The sequence below is a fragment of the Benincasa hispida genome, chromosome 2, assembly GCF_009727055.1.
Source record: "Benincasa hispida cultivar B227 chromosome 2, ASM972705v1, whole genome shotgun sequence".
Lineage (NCBI taxonomy): Eukaryota > Viridiplantae > Streptophyta > Magnoliopsida > Cucurbitales > Cucurbitaceae > Benincasa > Benincasa hispida.
The window spans coordinates 1,656,252-1,676,560 of NC_052350.1; the positions used below are offsets into that span (position 1 = coordinate 1,656,252).

General features: G+C 33.0%; 2 protein-coding genes across 3 annotated transcripts; both read left to right on the top strand.

The window, feature by feature from the left end:
- Positions 1 to 1,814: 1,814 nt before the first annotated feature.
- LOC120071075 lies at positions 1,815 to 7,451 on the top strand. Of its 2 annotated transcripts, XM_039023102.1 has the most exons (7): positions 1,815 to 2,014; positions 3,401 to 4,900; positions 4,988 to 5,069; positions 5,224 to 5,290; positions 5,693 to 5,878; positions 5,985 to 6,045; positions 6,662 to 7,451. In XM_039023102.1, exons 2-7 carry the CDS (start codon positions 3,616 to 3,618, stop codon positions 6,820 to 6,822), a joined length of 1,842 nt encoding a protein of 613 aa, XP_038879030.1. In that variant the 5' UTR covers positions 1,815 to 2,014; positions 3,401 to 3,615; the 3' UTR covers positions 6,823 to 7,451. The 2 variants fall into 2 exon arrangements, with proteins under 2 accessions (XP_038879030.1, XP_038879031.1); XM_039023103.1 differs by lacking the exons at positions 5,985 to 6,045; positions 6,662 to 7,451 and having other exon boundaries at positions 5,680 to 5,864.
- A 3,487-nt stretch (positions 7,452 to 10,938) lies between these two features.
- LOC120071308 (protein LONGIFOLIA 2-like) lies at positions 10,939 to 16,324 on the top strand. Its single transcript, XM_039023503.1, has 5 exons — positions 10,939 to 12,064; positions 12,636 to 12,697; positions 12,904 to 14,913; positions 14,990 to 15,143; positions 15,308 to 16,324. The coding sequence occupies exons 1-5, from the start codon at positions 11,920 to 11,922 to the stop codon at positions 16,081 to 16,083; spliced, it is 3,147 nt and encodes a 1,048-aa protein (XP_038879431.1). The 5' UTR covers positions 10,939 to 11,919; the 3' UTR covers positions 16,084 to 16,324.
- Positions 16,325 to 20,309: the final 3,985 nt, after the last annotated feature.

The window sequence follows — 20,309 nt, forward strand, 5'->3', positions numbered from 1 at the left end:
TATTTTCTATCTGCAATATTTTGACCGTGTTAGGAAAAAAAAAGGGTAGACCAGCCTCTGAGTTTGTTACTCTTTGACTTTGGTTGTCTATGTCGCTGGACAATCCTAAGAGAAAGGGAGAAACTCAGAGAATTTATGGCTTCTGTGACCACCCTGAAGTCTAATTTTATGCAAACCTGGCCTTATGTTTTTTGGAAGAGAAGCTAAAGAGGATAATGTTGGGAGTTGAACATGTTAATCTCCATCTATTTTTTTTAATCTTTCGTCTCATCTTCTGTTTGTGGAGTGGTGAGAGAAGCACTGCAACAGATGGAGATACAAGTTTTGTAGTTAGCTGCTTAGCTTTCTTTCGGCTTGAATTGAAGGATGATAGTTCTCAAAGATTTACCTTGTTCTTAGAGCTACAAGACACTCAAGTTACGACACGACACCTGTCCCATCTTTTAACTTTTCAGACTTTATTAAGTCATGAAGGGATATAGTCTTCTCTAGTCATAGCCTGGTTGCTGACATTAAAGAGGATCTTGCTTCTTGGTGATTCAGTTGGGAAGAGACAAATATGGCTCCAAAGTGTTCACAAATTGTTCCAAAAGATGGGTAACATGAAAAGTGTGTTGTAACTTGTAATTTTGGTTGAAGAGGGAATAGGATGCACTTGGATTGTGAAGAACCAATAGTTAAGAGCAACCTTTTTATTTAATTTTTTTTTCTTTTAAATAAATATTTATTCCAACTGATTCATTTATTTTTCTAGTGTGATTGTGTAACATGTTTTGTACCGTTTAGGAGCACTTGGATAATGTTGGTAGTTGAACATGTTAAAAAAATATATGAGCCTAGTTTGGTATTTTAGATAATTCTACCTTAAAAGGGTGGTAGATTCATTACCTCCGTGAATATTTCTGATTTAATATTTTAGGAAAGAAAGGTTCACTTCATATATGTGAGCATATTGGAGGTAGTACTTGTATTTAAAAGTTCACAACTAAAATGCAAAGATTATTCAATAACTATTAGGTGGCATACCAAATTTTAATGTACATTCAATTAAATCATTACTAGAGGTTAGTTAACATTGTTGCAGCAAAAAAAAAAAAAAAAAAAAAAATTAATGAAGGTTGCTGTCACGATATGATTAGTGAAGGTAGATTTGAAATTTATACAAACCTCAAAATTTCTTTCATGTATTTAATGATTTAAAATTATCAGATTCATTGTTCCAATTTCTAGTAGGATGAGTTGACATATCATCGATATGTTGATATATTCATAAAGCGAAGAGTTTAAATTTGATACCATTTACAAAAAAAATACATGATACATACAAAAACAATATTCATCAATCTTAATATGAATTGGATCAAATTCAGATACTAATAAAAGTATCTATAATTTAATTGGAAAGTAAAAACAACTTAGGGTGTATTTGAAATACATTTTCAAGTGTTTACATTAAAAAAATAAGTCATTTTGGAAGAAATTCCATCTAAAATATCTTGCAAGTATATTTCAATAAGTTTTTATCAAAAGTGTTTAAATACCAAATGAGTTTTTTTTAAAACACTTTTTTCTCGAAATCAATACAAGCGGGTTCTTAATTTGTTTGATTCAAATAATATTTTTGTTTACACAAATATTCGTCAACATCAATATTTTATCGATATATCTATCCATATATCAAAACTAGTCGTTGTCAAATTAAAAAAATCAAAAAAATCAAAAGATGAGGAACAAAAGTTGTTTGGTGACTCGAATAGTACAACCTTTAGGAGAATATAACAAGACCGGACCGGATTATTTTTATCCAGGGATGACGTTTCGAATCCGGTAAATCTCAAGTTGCAACCTACAATGAAAAAAGTCTCAAGGCGGGGCGGCTCGCGGGAGTTCAACTTCTACTTCTACATTCTCTCTGCTATACATTCAAGTCCTTTCTTCTCTTCTTCTTCTTTTGCAAATTCATACCAAATTCTCTGTTCTACTTTCAGATCCTGACCAACTTCGCCCTCTTAAGGTTTCTTTTTCTTTTCTAACCTTCGTTTTTTCGATATTTTTGGCTTTAATTGTCGCTATGTAGCACTTCGGTTTTGCGGTTCATTAGTTTCTATTTTAAAATCTGAAGAAATGTTCATTTATTGATAATTGATGAACGAATTGATAATTTGCTGTTTGATGTTGAACTCTGCTACCGAGTACTGCTATTCTTCTCCCTGTTCTTGACATTTCTTCTCGTCTTAACCGCCTTAACCTACTTTACGGTTGCGAACGAGGAATTAAATTAGAGGCATGGTTAGAATTCTTTTTTATATGTTTGATTTGGTTTGGTGTCAATGGTAGAGCAGAGACATGATTGTTATACAGCATTTAATAATTTAGTTTTCTTGATTTTGGAGAAAAAAGCTTATATTTTGGTTTGTTTAGTCTACTATTGGGTCTGGAAAACAGTTGATAATACTGTGGATTGGAAATGTAAAGGGCATGTGCACAAGGGCGTCGAGGCATTGGCAGTTCAGAACTTTTATTCAAAACATCTGATGCACATAGGTCTATCCGGATGCCTCGAGTCCATTATCTCTCTATATTTGTATTGTTTGCATGTTAGTGTACACTATACATGACTTTACCTTCTAAGGTAGGATTCTCATTTTACTAATAAGATTCATTGGCGTTAAGACAATTGAATGTAAATTCCGTTTTAGATGTTCAATTATAAGTGGTTATGTAATGGATAAATTGGACAGGTCTCAGAATCTGAGATTCATTTATTTTTAAATATTTTTATCTTTTGTTGTCTTTGAATATATGTTGGATTCTCTCAGGATATACTTGAGACGGTAAGAGAAACCAATCCTGTTTTTTTTTTTTTTTTTTTTTTTTTTAAATTTTTAAATACTAGAACACAATGTTATTTCGCCTCATATTAATAATTTGAGAACTTCCATTTTTCTTTTGGAAAATTCATTTGTTCTATGTTTACCTCTGCTCTCTAGTAAAATTATATTTGGGTTGATGGTGGTTATCTGTTGGTTTGTTGTGATTAGACTCGGGCAGAGAAAACTTGAGTTTTGGTATTTAGGATGTCTTTTACACTAATGGGATGGTTTTCTTTTTATTATAAATGTAATTCATTGATTAAATGAAAATTAATGGGCTTGGAGCCTCACAAACCCAAAAGAGATGAAAGATATTTGTCATGCCCATGAATTTTGGAGAGATTCTAACTAGTGGATCCATTTTTATACAATATGCTCTCGACCATGTTTCACAAGTTTTGAAGTCTCTCCTGTTTTCTTAGTACATGTAGAATTATTTCAATTTTTAATTGAAAAGCTGGTGGACCTATGTCTCACGAAGCTTATTTGGTTTCTTTCAACTGTTTTTCTTGCTGCTGCTACTGAAGTTTACAATGAAGTAAAAGTATGGAGTTCTGGAATAACTAACACCATATACCTTCACAAGCTAGCTTGTCTTAAGCTTTGAAGAAGACTGGTTCAGAATTATGTAGGTTAAGGAAGATCCCTGACTGAGAATGTTAAGGTTTCTAGGAGTGCTCAAATTTTTCCTTTGAAATTCATTTCATCTACGGAGTTACACTACAGTAGATTAGAGTAGGTGATGGAAATGGCTGTTTGCAATGAAAAAGCTAGTTTGGAAAAGAAAAGGAAAAGAAAGCAGAGGAGGGGTAACACCACTAGAGGTGATAACAAAGTTTGCAATCCTGCTGAAGATAATGCTTCAACAGAAAATAATGTTTCTCAAGGATTTCCAAATGAAATGTGCTTGAACATGGACCCCGAAATGGGGCAATCTCATTTAGAAGGAAATTTACTAGGACAAAAGAATGAGGAGAAGCACGGCAATTTACAGTGTGGAGAAGCTACTGGAATATCTGTCTTGACCCTTTTGAACGTTAAAGTTCCTAAAGAAGATGATGAGACATCTACTTCCCCAAATGTAGACTTTGGTTCGGTAGATGGAAAGGAAAATTCTTCAGTTCCCGAGGATCCAGATGGAAAAGGTACTAACATGGTTAAAAGAGATGATGAACATACAGAGACTGTAGATCATTCAACTTCTTCAAGCCATGTTGAATCCCAAAGGATAAGGAAAAAAAGGCGACGTCGTAGAAAGAGAAGGCCGTTAGAGTCCCCCCAAAAAAGTTTGGAAACCAATATGGAGGACGAAAAGAAAGTTTCTCTACTGAATCATCCTCATGAAGAGGAGACAAATAACCATCTTAAAAACTTTGTAATGGAAGAGGTTATTAATGGTGTTCTGTTGGAAGAATCAGTTGACTGCTCAATTAGTGAAAAAACAGAGTCGTTGGCTGCAAATACAAAGGAAAGCTCTGTGGTTATTGCAGATCCTCAGAAGTCCAAGGATTTTGAAAATGCTACCATGGTTAAAAAAGATGATGACTGCTTAGAGACTAAGCATTGCTTGGTTCAATCAAACGGTGATGATACCCATGGCAAAACAAAAAGAGAGAGAAAAAAAGGTCGAAGAAGGAGAAAGTTTGCAGATACCTTTGAAGAAAGTTTGAATTCTGATGTGGAAGACATTAAGAAAGATGCTGCATTCAACTGTTTAAATGAAGAGGGTGCAACTAGTTTGCATGGGCATTCTACCACCACCAAGATAGTAGAAAATGTTTTGGTGGAAGAAGTGTTAGTTGACTGCTCTGTGGATATCCATACATCAGATGTGAAGGAGAGAGAGGAAACCATAAAGAAAAATGTTCCTCATTTCTTGGCTTGTGATGCAACAAATGATAACATCAATGCAAATGTTTTGTCAAAGAAAAAGCTTCTCATACTTGATGTAAATGGACTGCTCGTTGATTTTGTTCCATATTTTCCAGATGGATATACTCCGGACTTTGTTATATCACGCAAAGCAGGTGAAAGAAAAACACATCTAGATGTGGCCTTAACGTTAAGGAACATCAAACTCATTATTTACATGGCTATATTCTTTCTTTTTTCAGTGTTTAAGAGGCCCTTCTGTGACGACTTTCTACAGTTTTGTTTTGAGAGATTTGAAGTGGGGATATGGTCATCGAGAACCTGGTAGTTCAATCTAAATCTGGTCATTTGGTTTCTGTTTCAATTAATAATATTTTTAAATATGATTTCCAGTTGTCTTTCTTTCTGGCACATATGTAATTTTGGCATTAATCATAGCCCTGACATTCATGGCCTTATCTTGTGTTATTTTCTGCAGGAAGAATCTGGACATGTTAGTTAAGTTTCTTATGAGAGATTCCAGACACAAGCTACTTTTTTGCTGGGTAAGCCAAGCCATATCTCCACAAAAATAGGAGTATGCATCACCTTGCTTCAAAGGAATTGTGGGGTTGCATTGTACATGTTAATATTGCTTATATTCCTCTTAACCATGTTTTCTAGATTAGTTTGCCTACAATGTTGAATTAGTAATGGTAGAATAAACATTATTTTTACTGGAAAGTGGCACACACAACATGAATAAAACCAAAGTTGTGTTTATTTTGAGCTTTGATATCTAAGTACATTAATGTAGAATTGTGGCGCTTTGTAATTGAAGAACAAGCAACTTATGTTCGAGTGATGTGTGTAACCTACTGATTGTTTTTTTGGTTGAGTCAATTATCTGGTTTCTCCATCACCAAGTTTCTTACGCTTCTATAACAATGCCAAGATGGTTGATTCAGGATCAATCGCACTGTACAACTACAAGGTTCACCACTATTGAGAACGATAAGAAGCCCCTTGTCTTGAAGGAATTGAAAAAAATATGGGAAAATATGGAACCAAATCTTCCATGGAAAAAGGGGGAGTTCGATGCGTCAAATACTTTATTGTTGGATGATTCCCCATACAAGGCCTTGCGCAATCCAGTTAGTTGAAAACCTCTGCTCTTTTCTCATTTGAGGACATGAACTCTTTCAATTGCTTTGAAGCTAATTTAATAGATTCCGTGTCTTGGCTTATCATCATTTTCAGGCTAATACTGCAGTATTTCCCAATTCATATCGGTACAGGGACAGTGATGATACATCATTAGGTAAGAACTGTGCCACATGCATAACGAGCTGACAATACTGACCAGTGTTTTAAATATTATGTAGCTGACAATACTGACCAGTGTTTTAAAAAGCCCTCCTCGGTGCATGCCTAGCCTCAAGGCGTAGGTTTAGCTCCTCACCTTGAAGGTGAGGCCCACAAAATAAGATGTCTCAAGCGCCTATCTTTTGTGAAGCCCCAAGGCTTTAAGTCTTGGGCCTTGGGGTTTTTCATTATTTTAAAAAAATAGTAGTAATTAAGGTTTTTCTTCTTATAACTAAAAATCAAATTTACTAGCCTAAATGCAAAATTTCATGGGTTTAGAGTTTTTTCTTCATATTTCCACTTCAACTATGCTTTCTCTTCTTTATGTAGTACTTTTATATAACAAAAAAGACTGCATTTTTTTTGCCTTGCACTCAAGTTCTATAAGACATTGGTATGACCCCTGAATGTTTCTTAGCATCCTGGGTGGTGAATTATATACCGAAGATCTGTTTACAGGCTTTGGAAATTCCATCTTTTGTTTCTGCTTTAACCGTAGCTTTCTCATTTTCCTTTTTTCATGGTTACTGTCGATCTTTTGCCAATGTCTTTTAACATTTAGTTTTCCACAGGGCCTGGTGGTGATCTTCGCACTTATTTGGAGGGTGTATTTACGGCAGAAAATGTTCAAAAATATGTTGAACAGAATCCATTTGGTCAAAAACCCATATCAGAGTCTAGTCCATCTTGGAAATTCTACCGTAAGATTATAGATAGTGAGAAGGAAAGATGATGTAGGTGTTCATTGACTCAAGTATGAAGTCCGATCTAACTTCCCAAGTATATGTAGCTTGTATGCTCTGGAGTCATTTCCGTGACAGGATTCCCACATGCTGATGATTAGTTCACAAAAGACGTGACCATAGATTTAAAGATTGGTTCATAGATTATTTGCTATATAATAGTTCATCCTCTGCCATAGTTGGATAACCGTTGCTTATCTTGCAAGATTAGAAGAGCCTTTGATCCCCTATATATATTTTGTTAGTTTTATGTTTCTTTGTTGCAAATTTTGTCAACTAATCCGGTGAGTACAGATTCACCGTTTTTCTTAACGATACTTACTTTTAGTTGTAGATTACGAGCACACAGAGAGAGTTTTTACTTGTTAGAAATACGCAGCTAGAAATCCAGTTTACTCTAGCCAAATCGTTGCATTGTATTTTTATTTTGTAGAAGCATTTACGGCTTGTAGTTTGAAATTTATTTCTGACGAGGGATGGAAGATTTTAAGCAATGTTTTGACAAAGATGTAATTTGATTCATTTTAGACACTTTTGTTATGTATTTTGACGCTTATGAAGGCTAATTCTGTACTCTATAATGCTTGGTTATCTCATATATCTTTGCATTTAGAAAAAAGAAAACTATTTAATTTTGATGCTATACTATCATTTCTTGCTTTCAAACTTCTTTGATCAGGTTCTAAAGAAATTACTTGGGTGGCAGTCCATTCAAGTGTTCAATCACAGAACACAAGTTGTCATGTGGTATTTTTTATTTTTTTTAATTTTTTTTTTAGAAAAAGATATTTTTTTAATATTTTATTTCCATTTGTGATTGAGGGAATATATGGAGATGGTGTTGTGCAAGCAATTATTGCACAGGTTCTGAATTTAGGACATTACAGAAGTTCGTCAGCAGGCATTTGATTTGTTCATTTGATGTATAAGTGAATAATTCTTGAATGTTCCCACTAATTGCAGGCTTTTGCATATGTTACTAACAAATGTTAATTTCTTGCGTCTGCCACAATTAGCTTCTGCTGATGATTGATATTGACAAGTGTGGGAAAGTTCGTCGGACTTGACACTCAGCTTCTAAAGAGTGATCAATTCAAGGGAGCAGGTATGTTCATGTCTTCTTGTTGGAAATATATGGTTTACATGTCCATAGGAGTTTCAGTTGAGGCCCATTTTGGTCCACTTTCTCATGGATGGGGCCCAAATTACAGCTCAGGAAAGGCCCAATTAGTGCTATTCATCGCCACACTTGGCGAGAGAGAAGAGGCTCATCCCAAGTTATCACTGTAGGAGTGGGACTAGAAATTTTGAAATTTTTTGGAAATACCTCTTAAATTACTTCTTTTGGAAGATATTTTTCTTTTAGAAAAATAATTGCCTCCACACCCATGATAAGGGTTTCTATATGTTGTTTTTAGTGGCTAAATTGTTATATCAGAATCCATCCACTTGCCTTTTCCATGTAATGGAAATAGATCAATGAAAACTCGGCTAGTTTGTTTAGTAATCATTTGGTTCTTAGTTTTTAAAATTTGAGTTTTTTTCTCTTAAAGTTTTTAATAATCATTTTTTTAGTTTTCAAAACTTGACTTGGTTTTTGAAAACAATGGTAAAAAGTAGACAATAAAGTAACAAATTTTGAGATGAAATAAGTGTTTAATAGACTTAATTTTTAAAAACTAAAAAGTTATGAAATAGGATCTTATGAATTGGTTTGTAGACAAGTATTGTGTTCATTCTTGTGGATTGGTGTTTGGTATTTGATTGTGATTCTATAATGTAGTTCTTTTTTAGTTCAACAACATATGAAAGTTATGGGATTTGAATCTCTTAGATTTTGATCGCGAGGACATTTACTTTTAAAAGTTGAATTATGTTCAGATTGATATTATAAACTTATGTATATGACAACAATCTTAATGTGTCTATACAATGACAATTTGTCGAGACGATGATGCATCAACGTGAAATTGTTCGATAATTGATTCTTGAATGGTAGAATATAAAGTGACAAAAATCCAAAGTGGGGAAAACGTTTTGGATGAAGAAAGAGAGAGGATTTCAATGACTTTGATTGATCGCTTCATCCTGTCTAATACAGATTGAACATAGCACGCCTACCCCCTTCTCTTTTTTCAAGTTTGTGTTTGATTGATTAGGTTATATATGATAAAAATGATTTCTTACAAATTCTTTATTTGCAGCAAAAATTCATTTTTTAAAATTAAATTTCAATTATAAAAAGGATACCTAACCCATTGTAACTAAAAACATTGTTATTATGGAGAAATCATAGACTGTGTTTGAATTAACTTTTTAAGCACTTGTGGTGGGTTAAATGTGTTTTTTCTTCTTTAGTTTAGAGTATTGGGTAGCAAATAAACAACATTTTTTACCAAATCATTTAAAGTTGGCGATTCAAAATGTAATTGATTGGGAAATGGTTAAAACTTCATGGCAATTTAACGATTGTAGAACTATTTGAAGTGTAATGCAACCAAATTACTAACCACTTTGAAGAAAATGTAGTCAAACACAATTTTAATTAAAAACCATTTAGCTCAATATGTTCTAAAATATATATATATTTTTTAAAGAATGGTTAGGATTAGAAATTATTTAAACGAGCAAAATGAGTATAGTTTAGTGATAATTAATATCCAATCCTTCCTTCGAGGTTGAATATTCAAATTCTTATACTTTTACATATCTAAAAGAAAAAAAATATGTTACTGTTTTACTATGACTTAAAACAACTTAATTGACTTCGAGGGCAAATGCTGGATGTTCCCTCCCACATATTGTGTGTGTGTATATATATATGTGCCTCTACTACTCCAAATAACCCATTTATTACTTAAAGAAATGAGACAGGTGCAAATATAACAATTAAACTTAAAGTATTCGTAGATATAGTATAATGTAAAAGAAAACTATATCACTAATAAGAGTCTATCAGTAATGACGTCCATCACTGATAGATTTTACTATATTTGTAGTTCTTTAAAAATGTTATTATATACTAAATTACTATTTTGAAAGTGCCACCCGTGCAATTACCCTAGAAAAAATAGAGATTAAAGACATGATTGGATGATATTATATATAATAGAATTTTTGATATGTTGTGTTTGTTCGGTACGTACATAGATATTAATTATTATGGCTTGCATGTGGAACATTGGCAGTGCGTAGTAGCTATTGATATTATAATAATAATATTTTTTTGTGAGAGTTGTTGTTTCCTCTTTATTACAATACATCATCACTTTGTATTATTAAAACCTTGACATGTTTGTTTGTAGCAAGTCTTTGACAGCTACACCCTTGTCTTAGCTATATGATTTTTTTTTTAAAGCTTTCAAATTATTAATGCTCTACTATAACTACTTTTCTAATTGTGAAATTTGCTCCCTATAGTTTTTTTTCTCTTTAAAATAAATTCAAGCATTTCTTTTAAAATCACTTTTAATAAATTTTAAAGCGTCTTATTAGTCTTATGCAAAATCTAAGTTTTATGAACTAGGTGTATGTAACTTAAATCTAAGTTAACTTATCTACCAAACATGAATTTGAGATACCGATCAAAGACTATACCATATTTCACAAAATTAAGGGAAAAAAAGCTTTTGAAGTTTAACCTTTATTTAAACATATAAATATTCTTTTCGAAAGTTGTAATATTATTCTTGAGATTTTTGAGACTTAGAACAACATGATAACGATTCAACACAGATGTGGGATCTTGAACACTGTCACATCCATTCCAGTTTTTAATAATAGTTTTGAAACATTTATGAAATACTAAAAAATAATATTACAACTTTTGAAATAAAAAGGGTATTTTGAAAAAGAAGTTCGAAGATTTTATTTATCATTTAACCTATAATTAATCAATAAATCACACCAATCAAATTAAAAATACATTAATGAAATGTGAATGAGACCAAAAAGTATGAATAGATGAAAGCTATGAGAATGAAAAAATAAAAGTATAGGGATCTTCAACTTCATTCATTAGGTTGAGAATGAAATTGAGCCCCACACTTTTACAAAAAGTCCACAAAAATTTGTATTATATGCAAACACTTAGCTAGCAACCACAATGGATTGGGAAAAAAAAAGTCCTATTGAATTCAATTAACCACATGATCTGTTTTGTGGGAATAAAAATGGAAAGCAAAAGCTCTGTTCTTCACTGTACTGTTGGAGTACGCCTCAAAAACCCACAATCTGACGCGTTTGAAGAACCTCGAGGAGAAGGTTAAGAGGAATATTCTTCTTCTTCTTCTTCTTCTTAATCTTCTCCGTTTTTCAGTACTAAATGGGATCCGTTCTTCTTTGAGTTTTGACAAAGTCACATGGAGATTTGGACAGTTTGAGACCCACCCACATACATATTCCACATGGATACCTCAGATATGGCCGATTAGATTGGGGCACATTTGATCTGACCCACATATTACATTTTCTTTCCCTTTCTCTCTCTCTTATTGTTATTGTTTAATTTGTTGACCAGTCTTCCCTAATTGTTATACAAATCATGTTTCTATCTGTTTTTATATTCACTTATAGTGCTACATTCAATTCTATGACGTTCCTTCTTCTTCTTGAATCAGCAGGGGAAGATTCCCATTTCGTGTTTTCTCTTTGATTCTGTGTTTCCCTCTTATAAGTAATTGCTGATTCTTTGACTGTTCTGTATTTGCCTTTTAAAATCTTGATGATTCTGGTTTCTGGGTCTCTCCTTTTATTTGGTTTGATTCTCTAGGGGTGTCATTTTTCCTTTGTTCCTTCGAAGTATTCTGATATTGGGAGTATTCCATGCCAAACCCAATTGGTAAATTTTGTGGGATTAAGATTTTCATTGCAAAACCAGTATGGTGATCTGAGAAAGATTGGTGTTTTGTGAAGTAACTAGCTGGAAAAAGATCTGTTGATATAATTTATGGTATAAACAAGGAAGTATTTCAAAGTTTGTTATATACCAGTTTCTTGAGAAGTGTTGAAAATGGAAATTACAGCCTTTATTATTTCCATTTTGGGACTGGTAGGAGCCTAGATTATATGAGAAGAGAATAAAAGATATGGCTGCAAAACTTCTACATTCCTTGGCAGATGACAATCCTGATTTGCGCAAGCAAATAGGATGTATGACTGGTATTTTTCATCTCTTTGATCGTCATAATGCGATCACAACGAAGCGAATTAGTCACAAGAGGCTCCCTCCTGGTAATTATCTAATCTTTGATTACTTCATGTAACTGTTGTTTTGTATTTCATGAATAACCTTAGCTTATCCTGTGGACTTTTATATGAACAAAGTTTGATGTTCATTCTTACTTCCATTTTCTCTCTTCTCAATGCATCACTGGTTTTTCATGTTCCTTTTCATGTCGAAGAGTCCCAATTGACCTTGAAGGAATGGAGTAAAGTTTTATAATCTGTATGTCTAACTGCCAGATTTTTTTGCACTCAAATGCTGAATGGCTTATTTTTGTACATATGCCAAATTCATTATGAAGACCATGGAAAAGATACTAAAATGAATACTTCATTGCTTCAATGTACTTCTGTTTTGAAGTTTAAACTCCCACTTATCTTTTTGCTGGTTTTTGTGTGTGTGGAGCTATGTGACAATAACTATAGCTATTGTTTCAAAGCATTTCCAGTCACAGTGTTCCTCAGCCACATGCCATTAAATTATTCTCTAATTATGTTTCATTTCTACTTTTTTTTTCCTCCGCTTTTACAAACTTTTGAACGCTATATGTCACTCAATATCTAATCTTGTCTTGTACAGGTCATTCCCAATCAAATGGTGGTGACTTGGTGAGTACTGCACATCAACAAGAGAAACCAAATGTAAGAGCCTAATTTTCTTATGCCAACTTTTCTTTTGATTTGATAGCAACAGAAGATGCAGCCGTTGGAAAGATACTTTTGCAATCAATTCAAACATCATCTCACTCTAACTTATTACTCGAATCCCATCTTGATCCTAATAGTAAAACTAGTTATATTGCATGCCTATTTGTGTAAATGTTAGATTTAAAGTTATTTCATTACAGGAGTCAAGTCTGAATGAGAATGTGAATGACAAACAAAGCATGCCTGCAGAATCATCCAGAGACTCTCTCTCCTCCTGTTCATCATCTTTGTCCTCTCTGGAGTGCAATAAAACTGCACGACTAGAAGCCTTGTCCTTTTCCAGGACCATTGTTCTTGAAAGTCCCTCAACGGGGTTGACATTGAACCAGCTGAATACCGCTAGCTATTCAGAGAGGCAACCATTCAATATCAAACATGTAGTAAAAGATTCTATGCATAGAGAAGTAAGAACATCATTTGTTAAAATGACAGACATGGATGACTTTGGCCATGGTGCGAAACATAGGGACTCTCCAAGACCCCCTCCAATGTCCAAATGTGCAGAGGTTTCTTCAAGGGTTGCAAGAAACCATAATCAAGATGCTCCAATTGATATCAAGGAATCTTTTAGAGTTCTTGCTGAACTAAAAGACACATCCTGGAACTTTGATGAAGCTACAGGACGTCCAAGATCATCATGTGAAAATGAAGCAACACATGGAAAGAATTTACTTTCGAGGGATTTTCCACGGCTTTCTTATGATGGTAGAGAGAGAAGTCAATGCTCATATGAATCAAGCAACCTCAAGTCCAGCCCTAAACTGAAAGAGCTCCCTAGACTCTCACTGGACAGCAGAGAGACTTCAGGATGCAGAAATTTTCAAAATAGTAGCTGCTCTACTGACAAGTCCTCTGAGCTACATCATTCTTCAGGCAATCAGAAGCGGCTGCCCAGTGTTGTAGCAAAATTGATGGGTCTAGAAACATTGCCTGATGCGTTTTCATCTATAGATACTCAATGTGGTGGTGAAACTTTTGCAAAATCATTAAGATCTAGAAATCTGAAAACATCTGCCTCGGATAAAAGCTCATCTAAATGCTCAACTTCACCACGGCGAAAATATCATGATTTGATTAGAAAACCTATTCAATCTTCTAGGCTCCCTGTTGAAACTGCACCTTGGAGGAAGCTAGATGGAACTCAAGTTACTAAAAGCACAGCTCTTAGGCCTGTAAAAGGCCCAGCACCGAGCTCCTCCCCCGCTGTTTATGATGAAGTCGAGATGAGGCTGAAAGATCTTGAATTTGAACAATCCAGTAAGGATCTCAGAGCACTTAAAAAAATACTTGAGGCAATTCAAATTAGGGCACTATCCGAAATTGGAATCGAAGAGAAAACTTCAGTTGTTGGAATTCAAAGGAACCAAGAACCAAGTTCTTCTAGACCCAATCAAAAGACCAGGTTGATGAGCCAACGAAACAGACGGAGCAGTGTAGTTGCCTCCACTGCTAGTGTACCTAATTCTTCCAAGGCATATGAATCTTCAATTATCATTATGAGACCTACTAAACCTGTTGAAAAATCAGTTGTATCAACCTCAACGATTCAAATGGATCGCTCCCCTATTCTCCATAAGCTCCAAAACGAAGGATTTCCGGATAATAAAAAAGGCTCTACCAATGGCCAAACCGGAGCACGTTATCCTAAAAGCTCACAAAAGGATCTTGCTGTTATTACCTCTGAGAAGAAGTCGATTTCTAGAAATATAAGATCGCCTCAAACTTCTTCGAAAGCTCAACTAGTACTTAAAGAAAGCAACACGAGCTCAATGAAAAGTTCAGACGCTGTTAGTCCAAGACTGAGACATGGGAAGGTTGAGGTGGAGAAACGATCTCATCCCACTAAATCTGATGCATACAAACCCAAAAGGAAAATGAAGCAGACAGACTCGAGTGCCCACTGTGGAAAGATAAAGCCCAAGACTTCCAGTGTAAGGCAATGTGATGATCAATCAAGTGAGATGAACAATGAACCAAGAGTTTCTAGTTACCAAAGGGATGACATGACCCTACAGTCAGATACTAGTTTATCCTTGGATTCAAAGATAGGTATTGAGGTGAACAGCAGCATGCAATCAACTGAGATCGATGACAGCCAGAGACAAGCCATGGAGGCTGTTGAATTCTTAACACCTGGCTCAGTTAAAAAGGTATTCTTCTTTTGTTGGTTTTCTTTTCATTCATCTTTTAAATGCTCATCACTGAGTAATATTTTTGCTTGATCAGTTATCAATGGTGGCTAGTAGTCAAGATGGGTTGACGGTAGAACAAGATGCAATAGCACTAGAGCACCCCAGTCCTGTCTCTGTCCTCGACGCTCCATCATTATATAGAGACGATGAAGCGTCTCCAGTGAAAAAAATTACAATTTCACTGCATGGTAAAGTTTTTTTTGTTATCCTAACCATATGAACTTTCTGTTGATCCAACAACATGGCATCCGCTTTGTCAAAAGTTACGAGTCCAATTAAACCAATTTAATTTTGTTGACACATTATTTTATTTGTTTCATCTGATCTTACTGTATAACTTGATGTCTCATAGGTGATGATTCACTAGATCCTAATGAGAGGCGTAGTGAAGACCAATGCAACATTTCAGATGACATCTTTGTAAATCCTTTAGTTTTAAATCATAATGTGGAGATTGACAGTATGAAATTTGAAAATATTGAAGATCTGATTCAGAAGCTTGGATGTTTGAACTCACATCATGACGAAGGAGAAAAAGATTATATTGGATTGTTGTGTGAGAATGCCAATCCAGATCACAGATACATCTCGGAGATATTGTTAGCTTCTGGTCTTCTACACCGGGATCTAGGCCATGGTCTGACCACATTTCAGCTTCATCCTTCTGGTAATCCCATTGATCCAGAGTTATTCTTTGTTTTGGAGAAAACAGAGGTGGGTGGTGTACCGCCAAAAGAAGGGTTCAGCCCAGCAAGAGCTTCCTATTCAAACAGGGAGAAAGTTGATAGGAAGCTCATATTTGATGCTGTAAATGAGATGCTTATTGAAAAATTAGCTATTGATGGTGGTGCTCCTGAGCCATGGTTGAAACCAACAAAGATTGCAAAAGAAGCTTTTAGTGGGCCAAAGATTTTGAAGCAATTGTGTAATGAAATAGAACAGTTTCAAGCTAAGAAGTTCAGATGCAACTTAGACGTAGAGAAGGATGATTCAATGAGCATTCTGCAAGACGATGTGATGCGCCAATCGAGGAGTTGGACAGATTTTCGTGGTGACATCTACGATGTCGTGTTGGACGTTGAGCGATCAATATTCAAAGACTTGGTTAATGAGATCATTATTTGGTGACAGAATTTTGGAAGATAAACCATAGGGTGTGCATTGGCCAGTTTGCTTGCATTCCCACTGGTGTTTCAACTTGTTATTTGCTTTCTTACAGTGACATAAACATCTGCTCTTTCTTCCCCCATTTTTTGGTGTCAAGCTCAATAATTTGTGATAAGCAGTTCTGATCTGGTTGGCTGTTGTGCAATATACTTGGCCACAAGAATCAAAATCAATGAAAATATTTTGTTCCTATTTCATTCTATCACCTTTGCACTTCTAACAGTTGTTTCATTTTATTTATTATATTTTATTTGATATCCGTGAGTGTTCAGACCATCTTACGTGCATCTCGTTTAATCTCAAAGGATAACCCGTCTGACCCTATAACATTTGGATATCAAGAAAACTTATGGGATATTAAATCTTAGTTACTTATTTCGTTTAAGAACGAACATTCATTTATTCTTCCAAAGTAGATGATTGACAAAAACAAATGGAGAAGTTTTGTAGGTAAGTACTGCAGATCAAAAAGCCTTGGTTCAAGGGAGAAGTTGTTGAGTTTCCTTTGCTTGTGTTTGAAAAAGGAGATCCCCTGCAACAAATATGGGCTATTTTTGTAATAGAATGATTGATTCTTATAATAAAATGTGGAGGCTAGGTTTGTGTAACAAGTGGAATTAGCTAATCTTGAGATAAATAGATCAATCTGAATATAACTTACTGGATAATATTACTAACTACTATATGAAAGATTGTCGTTTGATATCTTCTCCTGCAATTGTACGTTAAACTCAACGGATATAAAGAAAAACATGGATAAACATATAGAATAACAAATATGAACTTGACTTCTTGTAACTAAGTCATCTGGAAACTCTAAAGGTTATTTAGAATATTTAGTTAGAAGAAAAAAAAGAAAGTAAGAAGGTGGATAGTCCTCTTTTCCCTTTTCCTTTAACATAGCAAGAGATGGGAGGGAAATGAGTGGAGTGGTCACACAATTTTTGAAAAATGAGATGGGAAAAGGCATCAATCCCCATGCCTTCACAGCATGCAAAGAAAAGCCCAATGCCAAAGCAATAATTGGTCATTGCCTTTGAAAGGCTGCCATGCTTTCGTAATTATTGACTTACCTCGAAGAATGGTTCGAAATTACGAATACAACATTCTCTTTGTTTACACTGTAAATTTAATTTTATAAATACTTGTAAATTATATATTAATGTTAGTAGATCTCACCTTATTTTTAAAAGCATGTTAACGTCGCACACAATATGTGAAGATAGTATAGAAAATTGTCCATACTATCATAGAACAAGAGAATTTCCTCCTATGATCATTTAATTTTTAGTTTTCGATATTAAAAAATTGATCTTGTTTCCTCCCAATTTATTTCAATAATTTTCAGCTTTAAAATTTGAAAATTTAGACAAATTCTAAAAAAAAATCTACATTTTTATTTTCAAAACTTTGCTTTGCATTGTCGATGATAAAAACACGTAATTTTAAAAAATTAAATAGTTATTGAATGAAACAAAGAATTGAATCTTGCTTCCCTTAAACTTCATCATAAAACAGAACAAAATATAAAAGAAAACAACAGAAATGGAAACAAGTGTGTGGAATGTGTACTGTGTGTGAAAAGCTGAAAAGTGTTTGCAATTTTGAGCAAAAACATTCGACATTTTTTTTTTCCTATCAATACGAGGTTTGGTGTTACCATTTATAATTGAATAGACCATACAATTTTGTTATACACAATGTTTTTAGAGTTGGTTAGTTGGTTCTAGTAAAGTTTTGTACTTGCTTTTCTACAATTTAGTTCGCATATAATTAATTTTTTTTATTGTTTTTTTTTTAAAAATTATGTTTTTATTTGATAATAAATTTAGTAGCTTATCTCAAAAAAGAAAAAATTAGTATATATCGAAGATTAGTGATAATTGGTATATACTTTCTAATTTCTTTGAGAGTTGGAGGTTCGATCTCCCATCGATACAATTATTGTATGTACTAAAAGAAAAATTCGGTACACAACTTTTAATTTGAATGACAAATTTAGTTTTTAACATTTCGAAGTAGTGTTTAATATAATTGGTTCTGGATATTCGAAAAAAGTATCTAAAAACATATTTTAACTTTATATATACATATTTTAACTTTCAATTTTGTACTGGATGAGTATATTGACATATTCAACACTTTCTAAAATTGGTGAACCTCTTAGATACAAAATTGAAAATTTAAATTCTTAGTAGATACTTATTTAAATTAGGGTAATAAATATCAATTAGTTTAGAAAAGATGTTGAATATGTCAAGAACCAATTAGATACAAAATTTAGAATTTAAAAATTTATTAGACACTTCTAAAGTTTAAGAGATCAATAGACACAAAGTTTAAAGTTTTGGGGACCCATTAAACCATTTTTAAAGTTCAAGACCCTATTAGATCTAAACAAAAAAACTTTAAAAAGTAGACGTATAATTTAATCTAAGTTTTAGATTGGTATATATTTGGCCTATTATACCAAAGAATTTCTTACAAGCTCTCGAATATTAATTGTATCTAATAAATTTATGTTGTTATGTTACTATTTATTTAAAAAGTACTTGTTGATCTTTCAAGTAAGTTTAGGCATTTAATGGGTGTGTTAGATAGAAAATTAAAATTTCTAAAGTTTAGAGACCTATTAAAAACTTGTTATAATGCATAAACTAAATAAATATAACTTTCTAACGTAAGAGACTAAATTTATTATGCAAGATCTTTTCAGAGCTATTGAACTTAGTATCTTCTTTCTCTGAATTGAAATTGACTCACAAATTGTTTAGAATCCTTGGACTGAAAAATACAGATACAAAAATGAGGTTCAAGTATTTGTTGATTCCATTCGTGATCTTTATCACTCTAGGATTCCTATCAGTTGACTGTAAGATAATTCTATTGCCCATGTCTTGGCTGTCCATGCTCGAAAATGTCATTGTCGATAATATGGTTTGAAGAGATTTCTCATTAGAGGAATTTTGCTATTTGTTTTGAAATTTTGTCTTGATTTTTTTGTTCCCTTATATATATATTTTTTAAAATAAGACTAAATTTATAGGAAAAAAATGAATTAAAATACATGTTCAACCAGTAAATCCATAGTTCAACAATAATTAATATAACCTTTCATCCTAGAATTGCGAGGTTCGATCCGTCATCATCATAATTGTTGTACTAAAAAAAATCCACAATTTATTCCAAATAATTAAACTTTTCAAATAAACAACTTATCATTAATTCAAAAGTGATCACCACATATTCTTATAAAAATTACAATACATGACGTATAAACACACCTATAACTTTTTTTTGGTCAATTTAAACATCAATAATGGTTCGGTCCCTCATTTCTGTAATTAAAAATAATCCTATTTTGTATATGGAGGTAGTAATAAAACTCATTTTCTTTTTGCACACACAGAAATTAATTATTTTTTAAAAAAAAAGAAAAAAAAAAGAGAGATCATAGAACAGAAAGGACCACAAATTGTGGGGGCAATTTAGAAGGATTTTTTTTTCTTAAAAAAAGGAAAAAAAAAAAAAATGATGGAGACAACAGTGACAGTGGAGAGAATTTGTCCAATGCAACAAAACAAATGTGAAATGTGTTTTTAGGATTAATATAATATGCCTCATCACTGTTGTCTTGGATCTTGTGACCAATGTTGTTGGCTGAGAGACACATAATTATTTGTTCAATCTCTTTCTCATAATTTTCTCATAAAGAAATGAAACTTCACATTATTCCAAAATTACCCAATTTTTCCTTTCTTTTTCTTGCTTCAATTTGTTTTTCTTACAACATATATGAAATTGGATTACAAGTTAGCCAAACAAAACTATAATTAACATATCAATTGTGTGAAACTACTTTTTATCTTTGAAAAATATAATATAATATCATGTCTCCGAACTCATCCCTTATTTGTTGTATTATTACTATGTTTTCTCATTTTTTAATTAATGAATTGAGACTGAGGTATGATCAAGGATTTAAATATTGATATCGATATTTCAATTTTATTGATATATTGATGGATATATCGATAAATATCGAAGTCGACATATAGTTTTATAAGTCAAAAAAATTTAGAAAAAATGTTTAGGTTAATAATTAAATTGTTTTTACTCTCATAAACTAGTTATGAATATTTTTATTAGTATTTCTATTCATATTAGATTAAATAGATGTCTTATAT